Source organism: Pelophylax lessonae (assembly GCF_965119305.1).
Source record: "Pelophylax lessonae genome assembly, chromosome: 6".
NCBI classification, from domain to species: Eukaryota; Metazoa; Chordata; class Amphibia; order Anura; family Ranidae; genus Pelophylax; species Pelophylax lessonae.
The window spans coordinates 158,474,533-158,494,791 of record NC_138773.1 but is presented as its reverse complement, the minus strand read 5'-3'; the positions used below and the strand labels follow the sequence as shown (position 1 = coordinate 158,494,791).

General features: G+C 45.8%; 1 protein-coding gene across 2 annotated transcripts in view; it reads left to right on the top strand.

Annotated features, from left to right (window-relative positions):
* The window catches only part of PMM2 (phosphomannomutase 2), an 87,483-nt gene extending 76,549 nt beyond the window's left edge, over positions 1 to 10,934 (top strand). For both annotated transcript variants that reach the window (XM_082261301.1, XM_082261302.1), the window contains exons 6-8: positions 5,369 to 5,444; positions 5,915 to 6,030; positions 10,829 to 10,934. In XM_082261301.1, coding sequence (XP_082117427.1) covers positions 5,369 to 5,444; positions 5,915 to 6,030; positions 10,829 to 10,933 — 297 coding nt within the window. In that variant the 3' untranslated portion in view covers position 10,934. The remainder of the gene's footprint in view (positions 1 to 5,368; positions 5,445 to 5,914; positions 6,031 to 10,828) is intronic.
* Positions 10,935 to 20,259: the final 9,325 nt, after the last annotated feature.

Below are 20,259 nucleotides of genomic sequence, written 5' to 3'. Positions count from 1 at the left end.
TCGCCTCTTGATTCTTCCTAACCATTGGGTTATACTGCCCCCTACAGGAGTAGGACACTAGGCAGGAAAAAGCTTGACTACGCTTATGGGCAGTCCCAGGCGGTATACACCCACTCTCAGCTATAGGTTTTTTTTCTGCCCAGTTAGGAGTAAGGACCTAGTTCCTTGCTGGGATTTCTCGTCCTGGTGATTTTTTATTTTTTTGAATGGAATTTCTTCCTATCTTGGTATTTTTTGTTCCTGTGAGAATCTACAATCCATTGCTGGACTGGATAATCTAGATCCAGAGGGTCCCCCCCAGGCTGACCAGCGAGCGCGTCCAGACCGCAGCTCCCTGCTGGATCAGCTGCAACATGGCCCCACTAGACAGGGGCTGGTCTGCGAGTTAAACGGCTCGCGAGGACACCTATAACCTGGCTTCGGCCTGAGTCACAGAATTTCCCCTGGCAGACAGCACCCACATTACGATGGAGCGGTGGTCTGTCCGAAGCAGTGCCCACCCTATTCCTGGTATGATAAGTAGCTGTCCCCCCCTTTACTCCTGGAGGGTTTTGGGGTGAACATAGGCCCCTCCCTGGGACAGTGGGACCCCGGCTTCCCCTCCCCCCCAGCCCTCTAAAATTTCGGTGGTCACTGTGGGCCTTTCAGCCAGAGCGTTTATTCCTCTGGAAAAACTGCAGACATTGCAGGAGGAAATTCAGCTTTTGTTGTTAAGCAGACGGTCATCCCTCCGGGCTTGCTTGCAGGTGCTGAGCCTGATAGTGTTCACCCTTGAGGCAGTCTGTTTGCACAGTTCCTCAAAAGATCTCTGCTAAAGAGATTCTGGTGAAATGGGTCTCTAAAGGTGGCTTCGTTCTCTGGCATTCTGACAGGGAAAATCCTTTCTCCCCCTGTACTGGACAGTTGTCACCACGGATGCCAGCCTGTCCGGGTGGGGAGGCGTCCTCAGCACAGATTTGCTCAGGGGGTGTGGTCTCTGACAGAGTCCAAACTGCCGATTAATGTTCTGGAATTCCGAGCAATCAGACTTTGTCTGGCTCATTGCACAATTTGTCTTCAGGGGTGTCCGGTGCAAATTCATTTGGACAATGCCACGGCCATGGTCTGTCTATCACCAAGGGGCACAAGTAGTGTCCTGGTGGCTCGGTAAGTAGCCGGCATTCTAAGTTGGGCTGACCGATTTTTTTTTTTTTTTTTTTTTTTTTCGTTCCAGCCCTCCCAAATTTCTGCCACAACTTCTGTGCAGGATCAAAGCAGAAGGGATTCTGTCCAGACTGACCTCTCTAGTCTGGGTAAGCCAATTTGGTACGACTGGTCGCCGATGCTCCTTGGGGGCTTCCTCTTAGGGAGGATCTGCTGTCCCAAGGACAGATCTATCCTGCTTTACAATCGCTGACTTTGACGGCTTGGCTGTTGAACTCCAGGTGCTCAAGGATGGAGGTTTGTCTGAGTTGGTGATTCCTACGCTGTTGAAAGCTAGGGAATCTACTTCTAGGAAGATCTGCCTTTGTACGTGGAAGACGTACATTGCATGGTGTGAGTCTCTTGGGGTTCATCCTTGCTCCTTCTCGGTGGATCTGATCTTAACCTTCCTTTAAAGGGGGGTTGAACAGAAATTGGCCTTGAGTACCATCAAGGGCCAGGTATTGACTTTGGTGGTCTTTTTCCAACGACCTCACACTCCCTGGTGCGTCCCTTTCTTCAGGTTGTCCGACATTTGGTTTCTTCAGCGTGGGCTCCGTTGCTGCCCTGGGATCCTAATGGATGCTTTCAGCTCTTCAGAAGCCTCCCTTTGAAAATATTCAGGAGATTTCCCCGCTTGCGCTGCCTGAAAGGTGGCCTTTTTTGGTGGCTATCTGGCGGTGTTATCCTGTTTACCTTAAGTGTGATTTACAAGGATAAGGTGGTGCTTCGGCCCTGTCCGACATTCCTTCCTAAGGTGGTCTCTGACTGTCATTTGAGTGAAGACATTTGTGTTGCCTTCCCTGTGTCCCAGGCTAAACATCTGAAGGAAATTACCTTGCTTGCCTTGGATGTGGTCTGAGAAATTAGGGTGTACCTGGCAGCTACGAATCTTTTAGGCAGTTACTCTGTTTGTGCTTATGGACGGACCTTGTAAAGGGTTGTCCGCTTCTTCTGCGGCCATTTCCAGATGGATCAGACAGACGGTTGTTCAGGCCTATTGCATCAGGGGTCAGGTTCCTCCTTTCCCTGTCAAGGAACACTCTTCTAGGGCACTTAGTGTCTCCTGGTCAGCTGGCTGCTGTTTGAAGGACCTGGTCCTCTTTGAGGGTGTATTGTTTTTTCAGGTGAACTCCAGTTGTTTATGGTTGCGCTCCTTGTTACCTGGTTGGCTTTGGGAATTTTTTTCTGATATTTTCCCACCCCTCATGTTTAACTGTTTTGGGACATCCCAATGTTTAAGAAGAATCAGTAGCTGTGTTCGTCAATGAACGAAAAAGAAAATGGGATTTTTGACTTACCGTAAAATCCATTTTTCTGATGTTCATTGAGGGACACAGCACCCACCCCTCTGGAGTTGGCTTTCTTCTGACACTGCTTGTAACAAAACTGAGTGCCTATAGCCGAGAGAGTATATACCCCCTGGGACAGCCCATAGGTGTAGTCAAGCTTTTTCCTGCCTAGTGTCCTACTCTTGTATGGGTTAGTATAACCAAATGGTTAAGAAGAATCAGGAGCTGTGTCCTTCAATGAACATCAGAGAAATAGATTTTTACAGTCTTACGTAATATTCTAGCTTTTTGAGCTACTGATTTTTGGGTTTTCACTAACTGTAAGCCATAATCCTCAAAATAATGCTTGAAATGTATCACTCTGTATGAAATCTTATCTATATAAAATATGATTTCCACTTCTTGAATTGAGCTACTAAAATAACATTTTGATGATATTCTCTATTCTCGTTTTATGAGGTGTGTGTGTGTGTGTGTGTGTGTGTGTGTGTGTGTGTGTGTGTGTGTGTGTGTATATATATATATATATATATATATATGTATATGTATATGTATATATATATATATATATATATATATATATATATATATATATATATAATATATATATATATATATACTATATGTAGCACTGCCCCCTTGAGGGCTGCTGAATTCTTCACCTTTCTGGGTCCCTCTGAGTTACCCTTAGCAACTGCATGCAGAACTTAACACTTTTCCAGCTCAGTCGTTAAACAGTCTAGGGGTTTTGGTTGTTTTTGTTGTTTTATTATAAGTGGGGATGGGAGAAGGGATGAGTGGGATACTCCGAAAATTTCCTTGCCACTAGATGAATTGTAGATACTGAGTCTTTGAACAAAAGACTTGGTTGCACACTATCTTCAGGGTACTCACCTAGCACCCCCTTTCACTCCACCAGCTGACATCCGTCCTCTGACTACTCTACTCCGGGGTGGCCCCCTTCCCTGTCAGGCCCTTAGACACGGTCCTCTGCACTCACAATACTGTTTTTCCAGGTTCTCCAATGTCCCAACCCCTCTAGTTCTCCTGGACCTCTAGGTTCAGCTCCTTCCTTCTGGTTTTAACAGGTCGCCTGCCTGTGACCATACACTAACTGCTGCAGAAGAGGAGGCAGCCGCCACCGTCCTTCCGGAACTCTGCTCATCAGCCAAAAACCCCGAGCACATATGCTACTGGCTTTTATACCACACCCCACAGTGCACAGAGACAACCAGTCTCTGTGCCAACCACCGGGGCTGTACCAAAGCCTGTGCACCCGTTGGCCAGGTCTCATCAACTGTTCAACATGCCTCCCTTTTGGACCAGTGGGGGCAACTCCCCAGACCAGATGAATCACACACCGAGCACCATGAGCAGACCCAACTCACAGATCCTGCTCTCTGTTAAGCAGAAAGAAATATAGAATTTGCCTGCTGCTCCTCTGATAGCCAGAGAGAGCCAAAGCTATACTCACTCTCTAGCACCTAACTAGGAGGGTTCCATTTTTTTCAGAAAATGTTGGCGTGGGAGTTCCCCTCAAAATCCATGCCAGATCTATGGTGCAGAAACATTTATACAATATAAAAATGTGAAGTGTGTGTGTAATATGTATGTGTGTACACAGACACACACACACACACACACTGTTCACCTTTTTATATTGTATAAATGTTTCTGCACCATATCAATTTTAAACAGTCCAAATACATATTTATGAACTGATCTATCTGCCAAAGGATTTGTAATTATTTTCAGGTAGTTGTGTGATCTACATACCTCTGCAAGGCAGCTTAATCAGCTCCTTGACCTCAAGCTCCATTAAGAACATAACCCTAACTGGCTAATTGAACTCTAAGGCCCCATTCACATATATGAGAATAGGATGTGTTTTGAACTGCATCCGATTCACATGACATGTGAATCAAGCCGGCTTACATATTTGAGGTGCAGCAGCAGGAGTGCGAATTTGCTGCAAATTTAAAAAAAGTGCTGTGCATTTTATGAGCACACACACACACACACACACACACACACACACACACACACACACACACACACACTCCAACATTTTCTGAAAAAATGGCACGCGGTCCCCCCCAAATCAATACCAGACCCTTATCCGAGCATGCAGCCTGGCAGGCCAGGAATGGGGGGGGGGGGGGGGGTATACGAGCGAGTGGAACTAAGGGTCTGGTTTTGGTCAATCTTTTATTGCCAGCAATTTTTTTACTTTTTTTTTTTTTTTTTTTTTATACAGTCCGCTGTCAGCGGAGAAGAATTCTGCTGACAGCTGATGAGTCATCTGTTGTTTAGGATGCAGCAGCCGTCTTCCCAGCCTGCCCTTTAACAACCAGCTACTGTTAGACACTGGTGGCCACCGGCTCCAAAAATCTCCATCCAAACCACATCTAAAATTGCAGCTGAACAGCTGCTTAGGAAATTCGCAGTTAAAACGGAGAGGAAATTCCCATGGGACATGCGTGAACCTAGACTTAAGCTGGATACACACTATACAACTTTTGTTGTTAGATTTCCTTTAGATTTACCTTCAACTATGTAGTGCAGGGGCCTGCCTGTTTGCATACAAATTGAAAGTGTTTAGATTTGACTTCATATTATATGGTTTAAGTTAATCTAAAGGAAAAATTCTAAAGACAATTGTATAGTGTGTATGGCCCATTAAGGAGCAGCAGCACAGTGATCATGGTGCTATCTTCATTCCCTGCTCCTGTTAGCATGTCAACATATGCACTGTAGCAAAGCCTGATTGGCTTTGAGTGCTTGCATTCCCTTTCCAGTCCCTTGCTTTACAATTTCACTACCACATATCCATATGTATCTACTCCTCCTTGAATGCAATTTCTACTGCTATTACACTTTGTCTTCTTTTACAGAAGGAACGGTTTAGAGAGAAGTTTGTGACGGATTTACGGAAAGAATTTGAAGGGAAGGGTTTAACATTTTCAATAGGTAATGTATGAAAAATTTAGGATAGGGAGGACCCAGAAGGCGGACACTCCCATTCATTCGATATCATGTGAAGTTTTTAATTGATAATAATTTACAACGTTTTTAATTATTAATAAAATAAGAAAAATAAAATAAAAACAGTAGTGAACATGTAGTGTGCACACATGTACAGTAGTGAACTGTATGCAAACATAACACATTACTATTGGCTGTGTTAGTGCCTGACAAGTTCACCAACTGAAACATGGCTCAGCTGAATTTTGTGAGAATCTGATAAAAACACAATCTTATGCATTAAAAATTGGAGGCTGTTCACTTATGACTAAAAGACTCCTAATTCTGTGCCTGCTTGTACCTGTATTGGAGTCCATGATTGCTTGCACACCATTTCTTTCCAAACCATGACATGGAACTTTTAAACTGAATTTTATTAATGTGGTGTATATATTTTTTTTTTGTTTTATAAACAGGTGGACAAATCAGCTTTGATGTGTTCCCTAATGGCTGGGACAAGACATACTGTCTGGAAATTCTTGAAAATGAAGGATATTCCAAAATTTACTTCTTTGGTGACAAAACCATGCCAGTGAGTGTTCAGTTATTTTAAAATGACAAGAAATGCATTTTGTTTGACATATTTTAAGAGTGTTCTTTTGTATAATATAAATATAGTAGACAACAAAGTTTTCTATAAATAGCCGTAGCAGAATGTAGCACTGTAAATCCATAAACCTCAAATGCAGCCAAATGGTATAGTTTAAAATGCAGTCTATGACCCTGTAAATAGATACCTTTTGTCTCTTAAGTATTCATGTTCTGTCTGATCTACATCACCTCAAATCTTCATTATGAGGCAAAGGTTAAAAGAGAAGTACAGCCAAAGCTTGTCTGGCTGTACTTCTCCTGTGGATCACAGGAGTGCAGATCCTGTGACCCGTTTTGAGCAGACTGTGACCTGAAGCCCGCTGTCGGCTGATGTGTCAGAGCCGGTCCAGGCTCGAACTATTGCAACCTTCTGGTCGGGATCCGCCCATGTGCCTGGACCGCTAAGGGGGTTTTGAGAACTGAGCAATCAGCTGTGTTTGATTGCTCCATTTTCAGCCTTAGAGGTGGAGGGGGACAAATACAGCATCGGGCCGATGCTGCATCTACCTAGGTAAGAATAGTTTCCAAAAAAAAAAGTTGCCTTCTGTTTTAAATGCTTGCTTGTGTCAAGGGTACCATTTTAAAATGTGTTTTTTTGCCTTAACCCTCGCTCACGCAGGCTTCCTCCTCTCTCTGCAACCAGTCCCATTCTGACATCACATAGAATGCAGGAACAGTAGTCCTCCATTGTAAGTAAGGACATATGGAGGGACACCCACAGTCTGCAGCATCAGAGAGGAGACTGCTGGGGAAGCGAGGGGGTAGGTTAAGTAAAATTGCTTTTGAATAGTATTCTAGACAAAAAAAAATAAGCCCTTTAACTCTTAGTGTTGAGAGGAACCACACTGCAATGGTAGTTTAAGTTTTTTTTTTCCAGATTTAGGTAACAAAATGAATGCTCCTAATATTTTGCATTGGCTAAAGGATTTGACATGCTGATGTACAGACCTAATGGATAGTGTATAATGGTGTTCTATAACTTGGAAGACGGTTTACAGTTGCGGTCTTGAACATTTTTTCTTCCTATAACATTTAGGCTCATTATGTTGTCAAAGGTGAATGAAATAGCACAGGGCACTGATGAGAGAGGAAGTGACAATGTAGCATTAGGAGCAATGAGCATTTGATCATAATTTCACTAAGGGCCAAAACACAGTTATTCTTTCGTTCATGTAGGGACACAGCACTCCATATTCAGAACCTTAGGGTTACATCGCCCCCTACAGAAGTAGAACCATAGGCAGAAAAAAGACTTGGCTACGCCTATGGGCAGTCCTAGCTGGTATACATCCTCCTCTCTGCTATAGGCCTTCAGTTTTTTTCTGCCCAGTCAGGAGTAAGGCCATAGTTTCCTTCCAGGATCTGGCAAATTCTTCCTTTTTAAATAGCATTTTTTCCTCCTGTTATATTTTCCCTGTGAGCGCGAGCAGACCAGAGCTCCGCGCTGGGTCAGCCGTGACATGGCCCCACTGGATAGGGGCTGGCCTGCGAGTTAAACGCCTTGCAAGGTCGCATACGACCTGGCTCTGGGCCGAGTTGCAGCGCTCCTCCTGGCTGACAGTCCCCCAGTTTCAATGGTGAGGATGTTCTGTCTGGAGTGGTGCCTGCCTAGTTCTGTGGTATGCGGATTATGATGCCCCCCCCCCTCTCCCCCTGGATGCCGTGTGGGGTAGATGCAGGCATCCCCCCTCCCCCCAGGATGGTAGGATCTGCGGGCTCCCCTCCTCCTCCCCCCCCCCCTTGGGCCCCCCCCCCTCTGTTTTGTGTGGTCTATGTGGGCCATCTCTTTACCTCCCCCCATCCAGAGTAGCACGGTGGGTTGGCAGGTGGATGGGGCTGGTGTGTAGCACTGTATTAGTGGGGGGCATGCTGCCAGCGGGATGTACTCCGTTGGGGTGGGCACTGAAAATGTTTTGTGGTCCTGTGCCAAGGTCCCCTCTTCTACTGTAGATGTGGTCTTGGCCCCAGGGGTCTCTCTTGGGTCCCTGGGAGCCTCGTGGGTGCCGCATGTGGCAGCCATTTTGCCGTGGTCAGCGCCATTGCTTTGGGGCCTGTGGTTTTCTCTATACAGCGGCCATGTTTAAGTAGTTCGGCCATTTTTAGTTGGTCCGACATGCTTAGAGAGCGACGGTCATGACAATGGAGTCTCTGGGCAGCGATTATGGCTATGGAGGCTCCTCCCTTTCCCCTGGTGCTGACTCCTGGGTTTCCTTTTCCCCTGGACGCCACACGTGGATGCTGGCTGTCTCTGGGGCAGACCAGTGCTTCACTGGTGGGGTGGTGAATTCTGGTGGGGTCCCTACCTCTCTCTGTGCAGGTTGTGGGGTGCTCTGCTTTCAGGTGTGCCTGTGGTGATACGGGTGCAGTACCTTCGGTGGGTGAGATACTTTTTGCTGGTGGGTTCCACTTTTAACTCATGGAGTCTCAGAAGCATGTTTTCCTGCCTGACCCCCTCCTGGAAGCAGCAGGTCCCTTTGGGACCCAGCCATCTGTTGATCCACTGACGGCAGTCCTGGAGTCTCTTGTTTCCCGGGTGGAGGTGGCCTTTGGGCAGCGGGCTAGCAGAAAGCACCCCCTGCCCTCCCCTGCTTGATCTGTCTCGTCAGATCCTGAATCTGACTCTGCCGCTGCAGACGTGGCCCACCCTGCGGTGTTTGTAGAAACGCTTCCCGATCTTTTAGATAGTGAGGATGATTACTCCACAGCTGTGGCTGCGCATGGGAAGGCTCTGGTTGAAGCACTGATTACATCTGTGCGGGAGACTTTTAAGATGGAGGATGCAGCTGTCTCGCAAAGCAAAAGTGTTCCCTTATCCCTCCTATTTTGACAAGTTTGTTTACAAAGATTGGGAGCGTCCAAAACGTTCCTTATGTGGTTACTAAATGCTTTGCGGTATGGTACCCCTTTTGAAGAGTCCCTCCTCAAGAAGTGGACTGTCCCACCTGTGGTGGACGTATATTAATTGGGTTGCGCAAAAGTTATAGCGTTGACAAACTACGGGATAGATTTTTTTTTTGCGACATTGCGGCGGACAGATAAGATCCCTGACATTTTTTACATTTTTTGGGGACCAGTGACATTCATACAGTAATCAGTGCTAAATAATATGCACTGTTACTGTATAAATGACACTGGCAGGGAAGGGGTTAACACTGGGGTGATCAAAGGGGTTAGATGTGTTCCCTATTGTGCTTACTGTGTGGGGGATGGGTTGGACAGAGGTAGAGAGAGATCGGTGATTCAGCTTAGCTGAATCTTAGCTGATCTTTCCCTGCCTCTCTGACAGAAGAGCTGCCTGCTTAGTTTACATAGGCAGGTGGCTCTTCTGTTTTTCTAGCCGAAGATCGCGGGAGGCCAGCGGCGATCGAGCCCGCTCCTCCTGTGTCTAATCACAGCGGGCGCGTGCCGCTGAGACTGCGTGCTCGCCCCCTAGCCCCTTCCAGGCAAGTGACGTACCGATACGTGACTCTGCCTGGGAGAGCCACTCTGCCGACGTATATATAAAGTATACGGTCGGCAAGTGGTTAATATCTAATAATTTTCCAATGCTTTGTACCAGAAATGTAAGTGGGACATTTTATATATTGTATCTCCTTCTTTTTTTTTTTAGTAACACTATTTTTTGTAAACTTTACATACTACAAGCAGGTTTTTTTTTTTATTTTGATATTGATCTTTCCTTTTTAATTGTTTCCTATAGTTTCCATTTTAATTTAACATTCTAGAAGTTAAAAACTGCAGTCGGAAAACATTTAGTTACCATTTTATACCTTTTTTTTGCTTTGTAAGAATTCCTTATCTGTATTTTCAGGTCCTCACGCACCTGCTTAGTGAAGCCTAACACTTTGTTGTGGCATTATTATGCTTGAAAATTATCTTCACCTGACTTAGATGCAGATCCATCAGAAGTAAAATTTCGTCCAGCACTCCCTCTGTAGTCTCCTTAATACATAGAGCTATGTTCCTTTCCCACAAGTCCATACTTTTCCTAGAACCGTTGCCTCCCATGCTGGCTGCAGCTCAACTGATAAAAACCTAGTGCAGACCTGTCTGTTCCAGCGCAAGAGCATCCCATTGACTTGTATGGGAAGTATTGTATAGCAGAAGCAGTGCCCTGTTCCAGTTTATGGGACACTACTGCTCAGACCCAACCTGGCTTTAAATTTTTACTAACTGGGTAGACTATGCAGGAGGCCACAGCTGTTGGAAGTGGGAGGAGGCCTAGATCTATGTAATAAAGGGCCTGGAAGGACGGGCAGGTTTTTTTTTTTTTTTTTTTTAAAGGTTTACATGTCATCAAAACCATCAGGATGATAGTGAAGCAAAAACAAAAGAACAATGATAATCAAAGCCAATGGATTTCCAAGCTGTTTTTTCATTAAAAATTTCAAATGGTTTTGTTTCATTAATGCTTGCTTACATTAAAAAAGGAAAAAAAAAAAACTTGTATTTCTAGATGAAAATGTGCAGGCCATGTGATCACTGTTCATGTGCGATTGGCAGACCTGGTGGTGGGAATGTGCAGAGCGGGGCAGTATGTCGGTAAAGTTAGTGACGTTTGCCGCTGAGGGTCAACATTTCCAGGGTAATGAAACACAACCATTCCCGGCGGCATTACGTCATTTCCTTTGCGCTGCCCCGCTCTGTACTGCTGTCAGTCATTGGAGGAGGGATTGGTAGGGGTGCTCCAATCCAATTTAAAAAGTACTAAACTCTTCCCCTATGTTTCTGTTCCACAGGGTGGAAATGATTATGAAATTTATACAGACTCTAGAACAATAGGTCATTCTGTGGCATCTCCTGAAGACACCAGAAGAATCTGCGAAGAATTATTTTTTCAATAAACTGACGCATTTGAAGGCTTGTGTAAAGGAAAGCTGTTCATAAATACAAGCTACCTGACATAGCAAAAATGTTTCATTAGGGGTTTTAAAAGTTACTACACGATAAAATGAAGGGTGATGGGTTCCTCTCATTCAAATTTTATTGCACATTAAATCTGCATTACTGCAGGGATGCGCCTAAGAACTGTTTTTTGTGTATTCATGAAAAAAGTATGACCGAGGGGATGAATTCTGAAAATGGACCATAAAGAACTAGAGTTGTGCATCCCAATGCAGATTAGATCATGAAGGTCAAATTCCTGTTTATGAGATGGAGAGGTTTTTTTTTTTGTTTTTTGTTTTTTTTTTTTTGCCCTAATTTTTCTAAATCAGCTCCTAATGGTGTTTTTTCTCATAGAAGCCAGTGCCAGCTCTAGGAACATGAGAATTCATGGACATATACAACCATTTGCATACCAGTAGTTTGTGAATTTTAGACTGCTGCTTTGCAAAGTGAAAAAGACAATTTGCAACTATGGATTTTCAGGTTTGTATAGATGTTGACAGGTCTGCATTTAAATTATCTTTCATTAGCACCCTGGGAGCCTCTATGGGTGTTGTGTTGTCTTTGGGGCCTAAATTCAGTGCTTGCATATTGAGAGCCCTGGTTTTGGGGATACACTAGAAGATATGTGAGCATTTTCCCCTACTCATATTTAAACTTTTACTGCCAGTACAAAATGTAATTTACAAATCTTCATACCTCATTAAAATTTTGATCAATGCACATCTTTTAAATTGTGTATCTAATATTTTATATATGCAATGAGTGTTCATCTAGCAGTGCAACTCAATTTGTAGTCTTTTTCTTCAGTCCATGCTAGGTTTACAATAGGCAGTTCTATTTTTTTGAGATCGTGTCAGCATTTTTACTTTTGAGGTTATTTTCTTGCTATTATTGGTACTGATAATTTTACAGCTAACTGCTCTTTACAGATTCCATCATTGGTCTAGGTCAACTTGGATTACTCTCTAATAACCCTGTATTTAATAAGCTTTTTTAATTTATGATGGAAAGAATATATGTAATTAAAACCATGCAAATTTTTATGAACTGGTTAATGTTCTGTTTTTTACTGCAAACAATATTATGCCATCCCCCATATCAAGCAATATGTCCCCTTATGGGAATGATTCATTGCTGGAAGCATGTCTGTATTTCTAAAACTGGCAACAGGGAGTGATACAACACTGTAGATAGAAAGCAGTTGGGTATTATGCTGCCTACATGAGGCTTGACATGAAATTGTAAAACAAAAGAAAGGGGCTACTCAACCTGGTGACTACACCATGCAACTGCCATAGAGCCTTAGTTTAGATTGTCCTAAGGAGGAAAGATGTCTTTCATTGACAGACGCAGCTCCATATTCTTCTTGACCATTGGGTTATGCTGCCCCCTACAGGAGTAGGACACTAGGCAAGAAAAATCTCTGAAACACCTCGCCGGGATGCACACAACCTGGTTTGGCCCGAGTCGCAGCGTACCTTTTTCGCCGTCAGTACCCCTGCCCCGAGTAGAGAGGTAGTCTGTCCGGAGTGGCGCCCACCTGAGGTCATTGGTATGGTGAGTAGTGTCCACCCATAGCTCTGGCGGTCTTGGGGCAGACGTGGGCCCCTCTCTAGGAAGGTCGGACCCTTGAGTACCCCTCACTTTCTCTGTCCTCTTGGTATGTACCAGGCCCCCCCAAGACCTCCCTCCCCACCATCAAGAAGTTTCCTACCTCAGTCCGTGATGGGGGTCCTCGAGAGGTGGAAACGCCGATGCCGCTATAGCGGTTCTGCTGGGGGGGGGATTTAATCCTGGTCCTTGCAGGAACATCCCAATGCCAGTAATCGTGTGGACCCCTTAGGGGGTCCTGGAGACCGCATGGCGTGCCGTGGAGTGCCGCCATTTTTCTGTAGAATCGTTTAGCCTCATTTTGCAGAATTTCCCATTGAAATGCATGGACGGCCATATTTTTGTGGTTTCCCCATAAAAATGCATTGGGCGGCCATTTTATTGGAGTCTGCGATCGCTGGACAGCAGAGAGTAGCTAGGCCTTTACTCTAGTGAATAAACCAGGTACTTCCTGTTCCTGTAAAGATCGTTTTTCTACACAGCAGAAGGATCCTGTTCTCCTCCATCTCAATTGGTGGTATGTCTGTTGGGGTCCCTGTAGTTCTTTCTCACTAACTCTACTTGAGGCAGTGTTAGTGGCTGGGACTTGTAGTACTACTGGTGTGTTTTTTTTGCAGTTTTCTGCTTTATTCCAGGGTTCATATGGAGTCCCAGGAACAAATTTCACCTACAGATCCTCTCCTTGCGGTTGCAGGGACCTCCGGGTCGCAACCCCTGTCTGCCTGAACGACGGTTTTGGAAAACCTGGTGTCAAATGGATTTGGTTTTAAAAAATGCCACTAGTGAAAAGCACCCTATGCCCTCCCCTGCCTCTCCTGTATCCTCAGAGTCGGAGGTAGATATGGCCGACGTGGACGAATGCCAGGGACGCATGAGGGATCTGCGTCATCGCACTCAGGTGGTGAGGACGATATATCCGCGTCTGCAGCCACACGGAAAAGCGTGCTGGTGGAGGCACTTATACTGTCGGTGTGGGAAACTCTAAAAATGGCGGATGATTCTGCAGCGTCAGGAACGCAGGTGTCTTTTGGCACTCGCAAATCCCAGACGTCGGGCAAGGTTTTCCCTTGTCCGTAACTTTTTGACAAAATGATGGTAAAAATTTGACAAAACAGTGGGGGGTGCATCAAACAGATGTTAGTGGTGCCGAAGCGTTTTAAAAGGTGCTACCCATTCACGGGTGCGGTATCCACAAGATGGACCATGCCACCGAAGGTGGACCATCCGGTTTCCAGACTGAACAAATCTACTGTGGTCCTGGTGGAGTCCCAATTTTTACAGACCCCCGTAGATCGACGGATTGAGTCTCTGTCCCGCCACTAACATGTGATAGCGGGCTCAATACTTAAACCAATCTTCATGATCACACTGGTGTCCCAGACCATAATGGCATGGGAAAAGTTTCTGAAAAGTGACCTAGAAACCGAACGGCTCTCTCTGGGCCTGACAGAGTTAACGGACCAAATGGTCCAAGCCCTACTATTTACTCATACTATGTGATGCCTCGCTTGTAGCCAGAGTGTCTGGGGGTAGACATGGTGGGGGTAGCTATTAGACGCATGGTGTGGCTACAAAGCTGGTCTTGCGGATCAGGCTTCAAAAAAGGCTCTATCAGATCTCCCCTTTTACAGGAGACCATTTGTCTGGATCCTCATTGGATGAATTGATCAAAGAACTCACAGGTGGGAGGAGTACTCTTCTTCCTCAATCCGCCAAGGGCAAGTAACTGCGTAATAGACATGGACCTTTTTTTACAGTCCACAGATGGCCCTTTCGTGCCTCCAGCACACAGGAAAAACGATCTAAGCCATTAGGTCTTCTGGGGGTTCCAAGAAGACATGGTCGGGTAAGCCGAGAGCAGGCCAATCCAGACCTGCAGACAAATCCCTGTTTGCATGAAGGGACTCCCTCACCCATATCTGGGGTGGGGAGACATGGTTACATAGTTAGTGAGGTTGAAAAAAGACATCAGTCCATCCAGTTTAACCTATGATGTGTGTGTGTGTGTGTTTGCTTTTAACCGTACATTGTATACCCCTGTATGTTGTGGTCTCTAAGGTGCCCATCTAATAGTTTTTTGAAACTATCAATGCTCCCTGCTGATACGACTGCTTGTGGAAGAGAATTCCACATCCTTACCGCTCTTGCAGTGAAGAACCCCTTATGTATTTTAAGGTTAAACCGCCTTTCCTCTAGGTTTAGTGAGTGGCCACGTGTCTTATTGTATCTCCTTTCTCTGAATTGTTTGTTCCTTATGCTAGGGTCGCCAGTACAGTATTTGTACATTGATATCATATCCCCCCTCAATCCTCTCTTCTCCAGAGAGAATAGGTTCAGTGCTTGTAGTCTTTCCTCATAGTTGATGTCCTCCATTCCCCTAATTATTTTTGTTGCCCTTCTCTGGACTCTTTCCAGTTCCAGCACATCCTTCCCGAGGACCGGTGCCCAGAACTGGACAGCATACTCCAGATGTGGCCGGACCAGAGTCTTGTAGAGCGGGAGAATAATCTCTTTATTTCTGGAGTGAATCCCCTTTTTTATACATCCCAGTATTCTGTTGGCTTTGCTGGCAGCGGCTTGGCATTGCATGCCACTGCCAAGCCTGTTGTCTACAAGTACCCCCAAGTCTTTTTCCATCCTAGACTCACCCAGAGACGTCTTCGATTCTTTTGGAAAACATGGACCTCCTTGATGGACAAATGGGTCCACGAACTGATCCGATCGGGTTACAAGATCGAATTCAGGTCTTGACCATCAGGCAGGTTCTTCCCGTCCAGTCCACGCCTACGTCCAGATTGGTTAAGGGATCTACGAGAGGCAGTACAAGATCTGCTGTTGCAAGGGGTGATTGCGCCAGTTCCCTCTAGGGAGTGCTTTCAGGGGTTCTATTCAAACCAGTTCACTGTGCCCAGAAAAGAAGGCAAAGTGCGTCCAATTCTGGACCTCAAGGCTCTGATCCGCTTTGTGCATGTACAGAAGTTTCGAATGAAGTCCAATCGCATGGTAGTGGCGTCCCTACACCAAGGAGACTTTTTGGTCGCCGTCAATATCAAGGACGCATATCTAAACATCCCTATTTACGCTGGACACCAGCGTTTTCCTTCGCTTCGCTGTAGGACAGGAGCATTATCAAATTGTGGTGTTACCCTTTGGTCTTTCCTCCGCCCCCAGGGTCTTCACCAAAGTGTTGCCTCCGGTATTGGCATTACTGCAACAACGGGGGATTGCGGTACTGGGGTACCTTGACAATCTCCTCCTAAAAGCAGACTCTCATTCTGTCCTGTTGGGCGACTTGACAATCACTGTACCGACTATGCAAGAGTTCGGTTGGAACATCAATTTAAAAAAAAAACTGCTCTGGTAAACTGGATTATCTGGGCCTGACTCTGGACTCTGCTTTAGCGAGGGATTTTCTTTTCCCCGTTGAAGCTGCAAATGTTGCAGGTGGCGATTCGTTTCCTGTTATCCAGCAATCTGTCCTTTCTGCGGACTTGCATGCGAGCCTTAGGCCTGATGGTGTCGACCTTCGAGGCTGTTCCGTTTGCTCCTTTCCACACGAGACCCATACAAAGGGAAATTCTTGTCAAATGGAACAAAGATCCAAAGTCCTTGGACACTATGATTCGATTGAGTCACAACACAAGACTGCTCTTCGATGGTGGCTCCCCTCGTTAGCACTACGCCAGGGCAAGTCCTTTCTCCCATTGTATTGGACTGTGATATCCACGGACGCCAGCCGGTCCAGCTAGGGGAGGAGTGCTGGGGAAGCTGTGTGTCCAGGGGTCCTGGACAGTAGAAGAGTCCAGACCTCTGATCAATATTCTGGAACGCGGAGCTATAAAGCTTTGCCTGAGTCACTGGACAAATGGTATGCAGGGTTGTCCAGTCCGGATTCAATCGGGCAATGCCACGGCTGTGGCTTACATCACTTTTTAAGGGGGCACCAAGAGTGTTTTGGCGGCCCGGGAGGTTGCCCGAGATCCTGAAATGGGCAGAAAATTTTTAGTCCAGGCCTTTCCGCCGTGCATATCCCAGGAGTGGAGAACTGGCAGGCTGATTACCTGAGTCATCAGGTGTTGAATCCGGGGGAAATGGTCCCTGCACCCAGAGGTGTTTCAGTTGCTGTGTGTCCAGGTGGGGGACACCCGACGTTGACCTGTTAGCCTCTCGACTCAACAAGATACAGAGGTTTGTAGTCAGGTCTCGGCCACAGACACACTGGTGGCTCCTTGGGGTCAGTATCGGCTGATCAATGCGTTCCCTCCTCTAAAACTCCTGCTGAAGCTTCTGCGCAGAAAAGAGGTGGAAGGGATTCTGATCATTCTGGTGGCCCCACACTGGCCTCGCCAGTCTTGGTACACAGATCTGATAAGGTTGGTCACTGATGCTCCTTGGGGACTTCCTCTCATGGAAGATCTGCTGTCTCACGGGCCAATCTTCCATCCTGCTTTATAGTCGCTGGCCTTAACGGTGTGGCTGTTGAAAGCCAGGTATTGAAGGACAGGGGTCTTTCTGACTCAGTGATTCCTACACTGTTGAACGCTAGAAAATCTACCTCCGGAAAGATCTATCATCGTACATGGAAATTGTACATCTCATGGTGTGAATTGCTGAAGGTACATCCTCACCTTTTTCGGTGGCTAGGATTTTGACCTTTTCTCCAGAGGGGTTGGCCTTGGGTATTATAAAAGACCAACTGTCGGCTTTGGCTATGTTTTTCCAATGCCCTTTAGCTTCCAATGCTTTGATTAGCACTTTTATGCAAGTGTTCGCCATATGGCTTCTCCGAGACGATCCCTGTTACCTCCATGGGATCTTAACTTGATACTGTCTTTCCCTCAAAAACCTCCCTTATAGAACATTAGGGAGATTCCTCTGCTTACACTGTCGAAGGTAGCCTTTTTGGTTGCTATTACCTTTGCTCGCAGAGTGTCTGAATTGGCGGCGCTACTCTGCCGTTCACCTTATCTGGTGGTCCACAGAGATAAAGTGGTACTTCGACCTAATCAGTGGTTTCTTCCTAAGGTGGTTTCTGATTTCGATTTGAATGAAGACATTGTGCTGCCTTCACTCTGTCCTAAGCCCAAGCAATCCCAAGGAAATTGCCTTGCATTCTTTTGAATGTGGTTCAGGCAATCAGGGTTTACCCGACGGCTCCTGAATCTTTCAGAAAATCAGACTCTTTTTGTCCTCACAGAAGGACCTTGAAAGGGATTGGCTGCGTCTGCCGCAATCATATCCAGATGGATCAGGCAGATGGTGGTACAGGCTTATTCACTGGAGGGTCAGGTTCCTCCTTTCCCTGTGAAGGCACATTCTACTAGGGCGCTGAGTGGACCCAAGAGGGATGGTCCAGGTAAATGTTAAACTTTTAGTATGGCCAACAGGGGACAGGAGGAAAAGGGACCAAGGGGACAGTCAAAATGGAACAGACATGTGCCAGCCAAGGGGGTGTAACATGGACACTGTAAAAAGGTGAAAATGCAGCATAACAGAAAATCATTGTTTCCAAAACAGGTATACAGTAGGTATGCACTAGTTGGCAGCATGTCTGTACAATGGGAAGTTACCTGCGGCACCAAGAGACCCCCACTTATTCACGACCTCCAAACAGATTCTCTTCATGCAGGGTGGTTTCTGTCCACATCTTTCTGGTCTAGTCATGTCGATGAGAGGTCCAGGTCAACACACACTACCCGAAGTTGGGCCGGGAACAGCATGGCATATTTCAGGTGGTGTAGGCGGAGGCATCTTTTAACATCTGTGAAGTGGGAACGCTGCTTCTGGACCTTTGCCGAGAAGTCTGGGAACACCATGAGCTGGGTGCTGTGGAAAGGGATGTTGATTAGTTTGCGCGTTAGATGTAGAATTTTGTCCCGGTCGTGGTAATTCAAAAATGGCTATTCAGTCGAAAGGATTGCATGAGGACTCGAGGGCATACAATGCGATTTAGAGAAGAAGCGTTTTAACCTCAGGCAACGCAGGGGGTTCTTTACTGTTAGGGCTACAGGATTGTGGAATTCTCTACCACAAGAGGTGGTTTCTGCGGGAAGTATGGTTGCTTTCAAAAGACTCTTGGACATACATCTCAATGATCAGAACATTGCATAGTTTGTGAGGTTGAAAAAAGACATCCATCGGTCCATCCAGTTCAACCTATGATGTGTGTTTAGTACATTGTATACCCCTGTAGGTTGTGGTCTTTCAGGTGCCCATCTAATAGTTTTTTGAACTATCGATGCTCCCTGCTGATACGACTGCTTGTGGAAGCGAATTCCACATCCTTACTGCTCTGACAGTGGAGAACCCCTTACGTATTTTAATGTTAAACCGTTTTTCCTCTAGTTTTAGTGAGTGGCCACGTGTCCTATTGTCCCTTTCTCTAAAAAGTTTGTTTCTTTCTGCTAGGGTCCTCACCAGTACAGTATTTGTACATTGATATCAAGTGTCTCTTTTCCAGAGAGCATAAGTTCAATGCTTGTAGTCTTTCCTCATAGCCGATGCCCTCCATTCCCCTAATTATTTTTGTTGCCCTTCTCTGGACTCTCTCCAGTTCCAGCACATCCTTCCTGAGGACCGGTGCCCAGAACTGGACAGCATACTCCAGATGTGGCCGGACCAGGGTCTTGTAGAGTGGGAGAATAATCTCTTTATTTCTGGAGTGAATCCCCTTTTTTATTCATGCCAGTATTCTGTTGGCTTTGCTTGCAGCGGCTTGGCATTGCATGCCACTGCCAAGCCTGTTGTCCACTAGGACCCCCAGGTCCTTTTCCATCTTAGATTCACCCAGAGGTTTCCCCTCTAGTGAGTAGCTTGCATTCGTGTGTTTGACGCCCAAGTGCATTACTTTACATTTTTCAACATTAAACCTCATCTGCCATGTAGTTGCCCACCCCATTATTTTGTTCAGGTCCACTTGTAAGATTTCCACATCCTGCCCAGAAGATATTGGCATGCTTAGTTTAGTATCATCCGCAAATACTGATATTGTGCTAGATATCTCCTCTTCTAGATCATTTATGAATAAATTAAATAGAATTGGTCCCAGGACAGAACCTTGGGGGGCCCCACTTTACCCACCCGCCCAATCCGAGTACTCCCCATTTATCACCACCCTCTGGACTCTCCCCTGGAGCTAGTTCTCTATCCAGGTACTCCCCCCTATGGTCCATATCTAAATTCCTTAGTTTGTACAGTAAGCGTTTGTGGGGAACGGTGTCAAAGGCCCTTGCAAAGTCCAGATACACCACATCCACAGGCTTACCTTTATCTAGGTGGCAGCTCACTTCATCGTAGAAGGTTAATATATTGATTTGGCAAGAACAATTTTTCATGAATCCATGCTGATTACTACTAATAATACCGTTTTCGTTACTAAAGTCTTGTATATGGTCCCTTAATATCCCCTCCAAAATCTTACAGACTACTGATGTTAGGCTGACCGGCCTATAGTTTCCCGGGATATATCTCGGCCCTTTTTAAATATTGGTACCACGTTGGCTTTTTTCCAATCAGCTGGCACCATACCCGTCTGTAGACTATCCTTAAACATCATAGTACAGCGGAGGACACGGCGGCCATCTTTTTGGTTTCCAGAGCTGCTGCTGATTGCCAATGCTGACTACCAGATGAGCGAATATTCATCTTATTTTGTGTAAGTGGCCCCTTT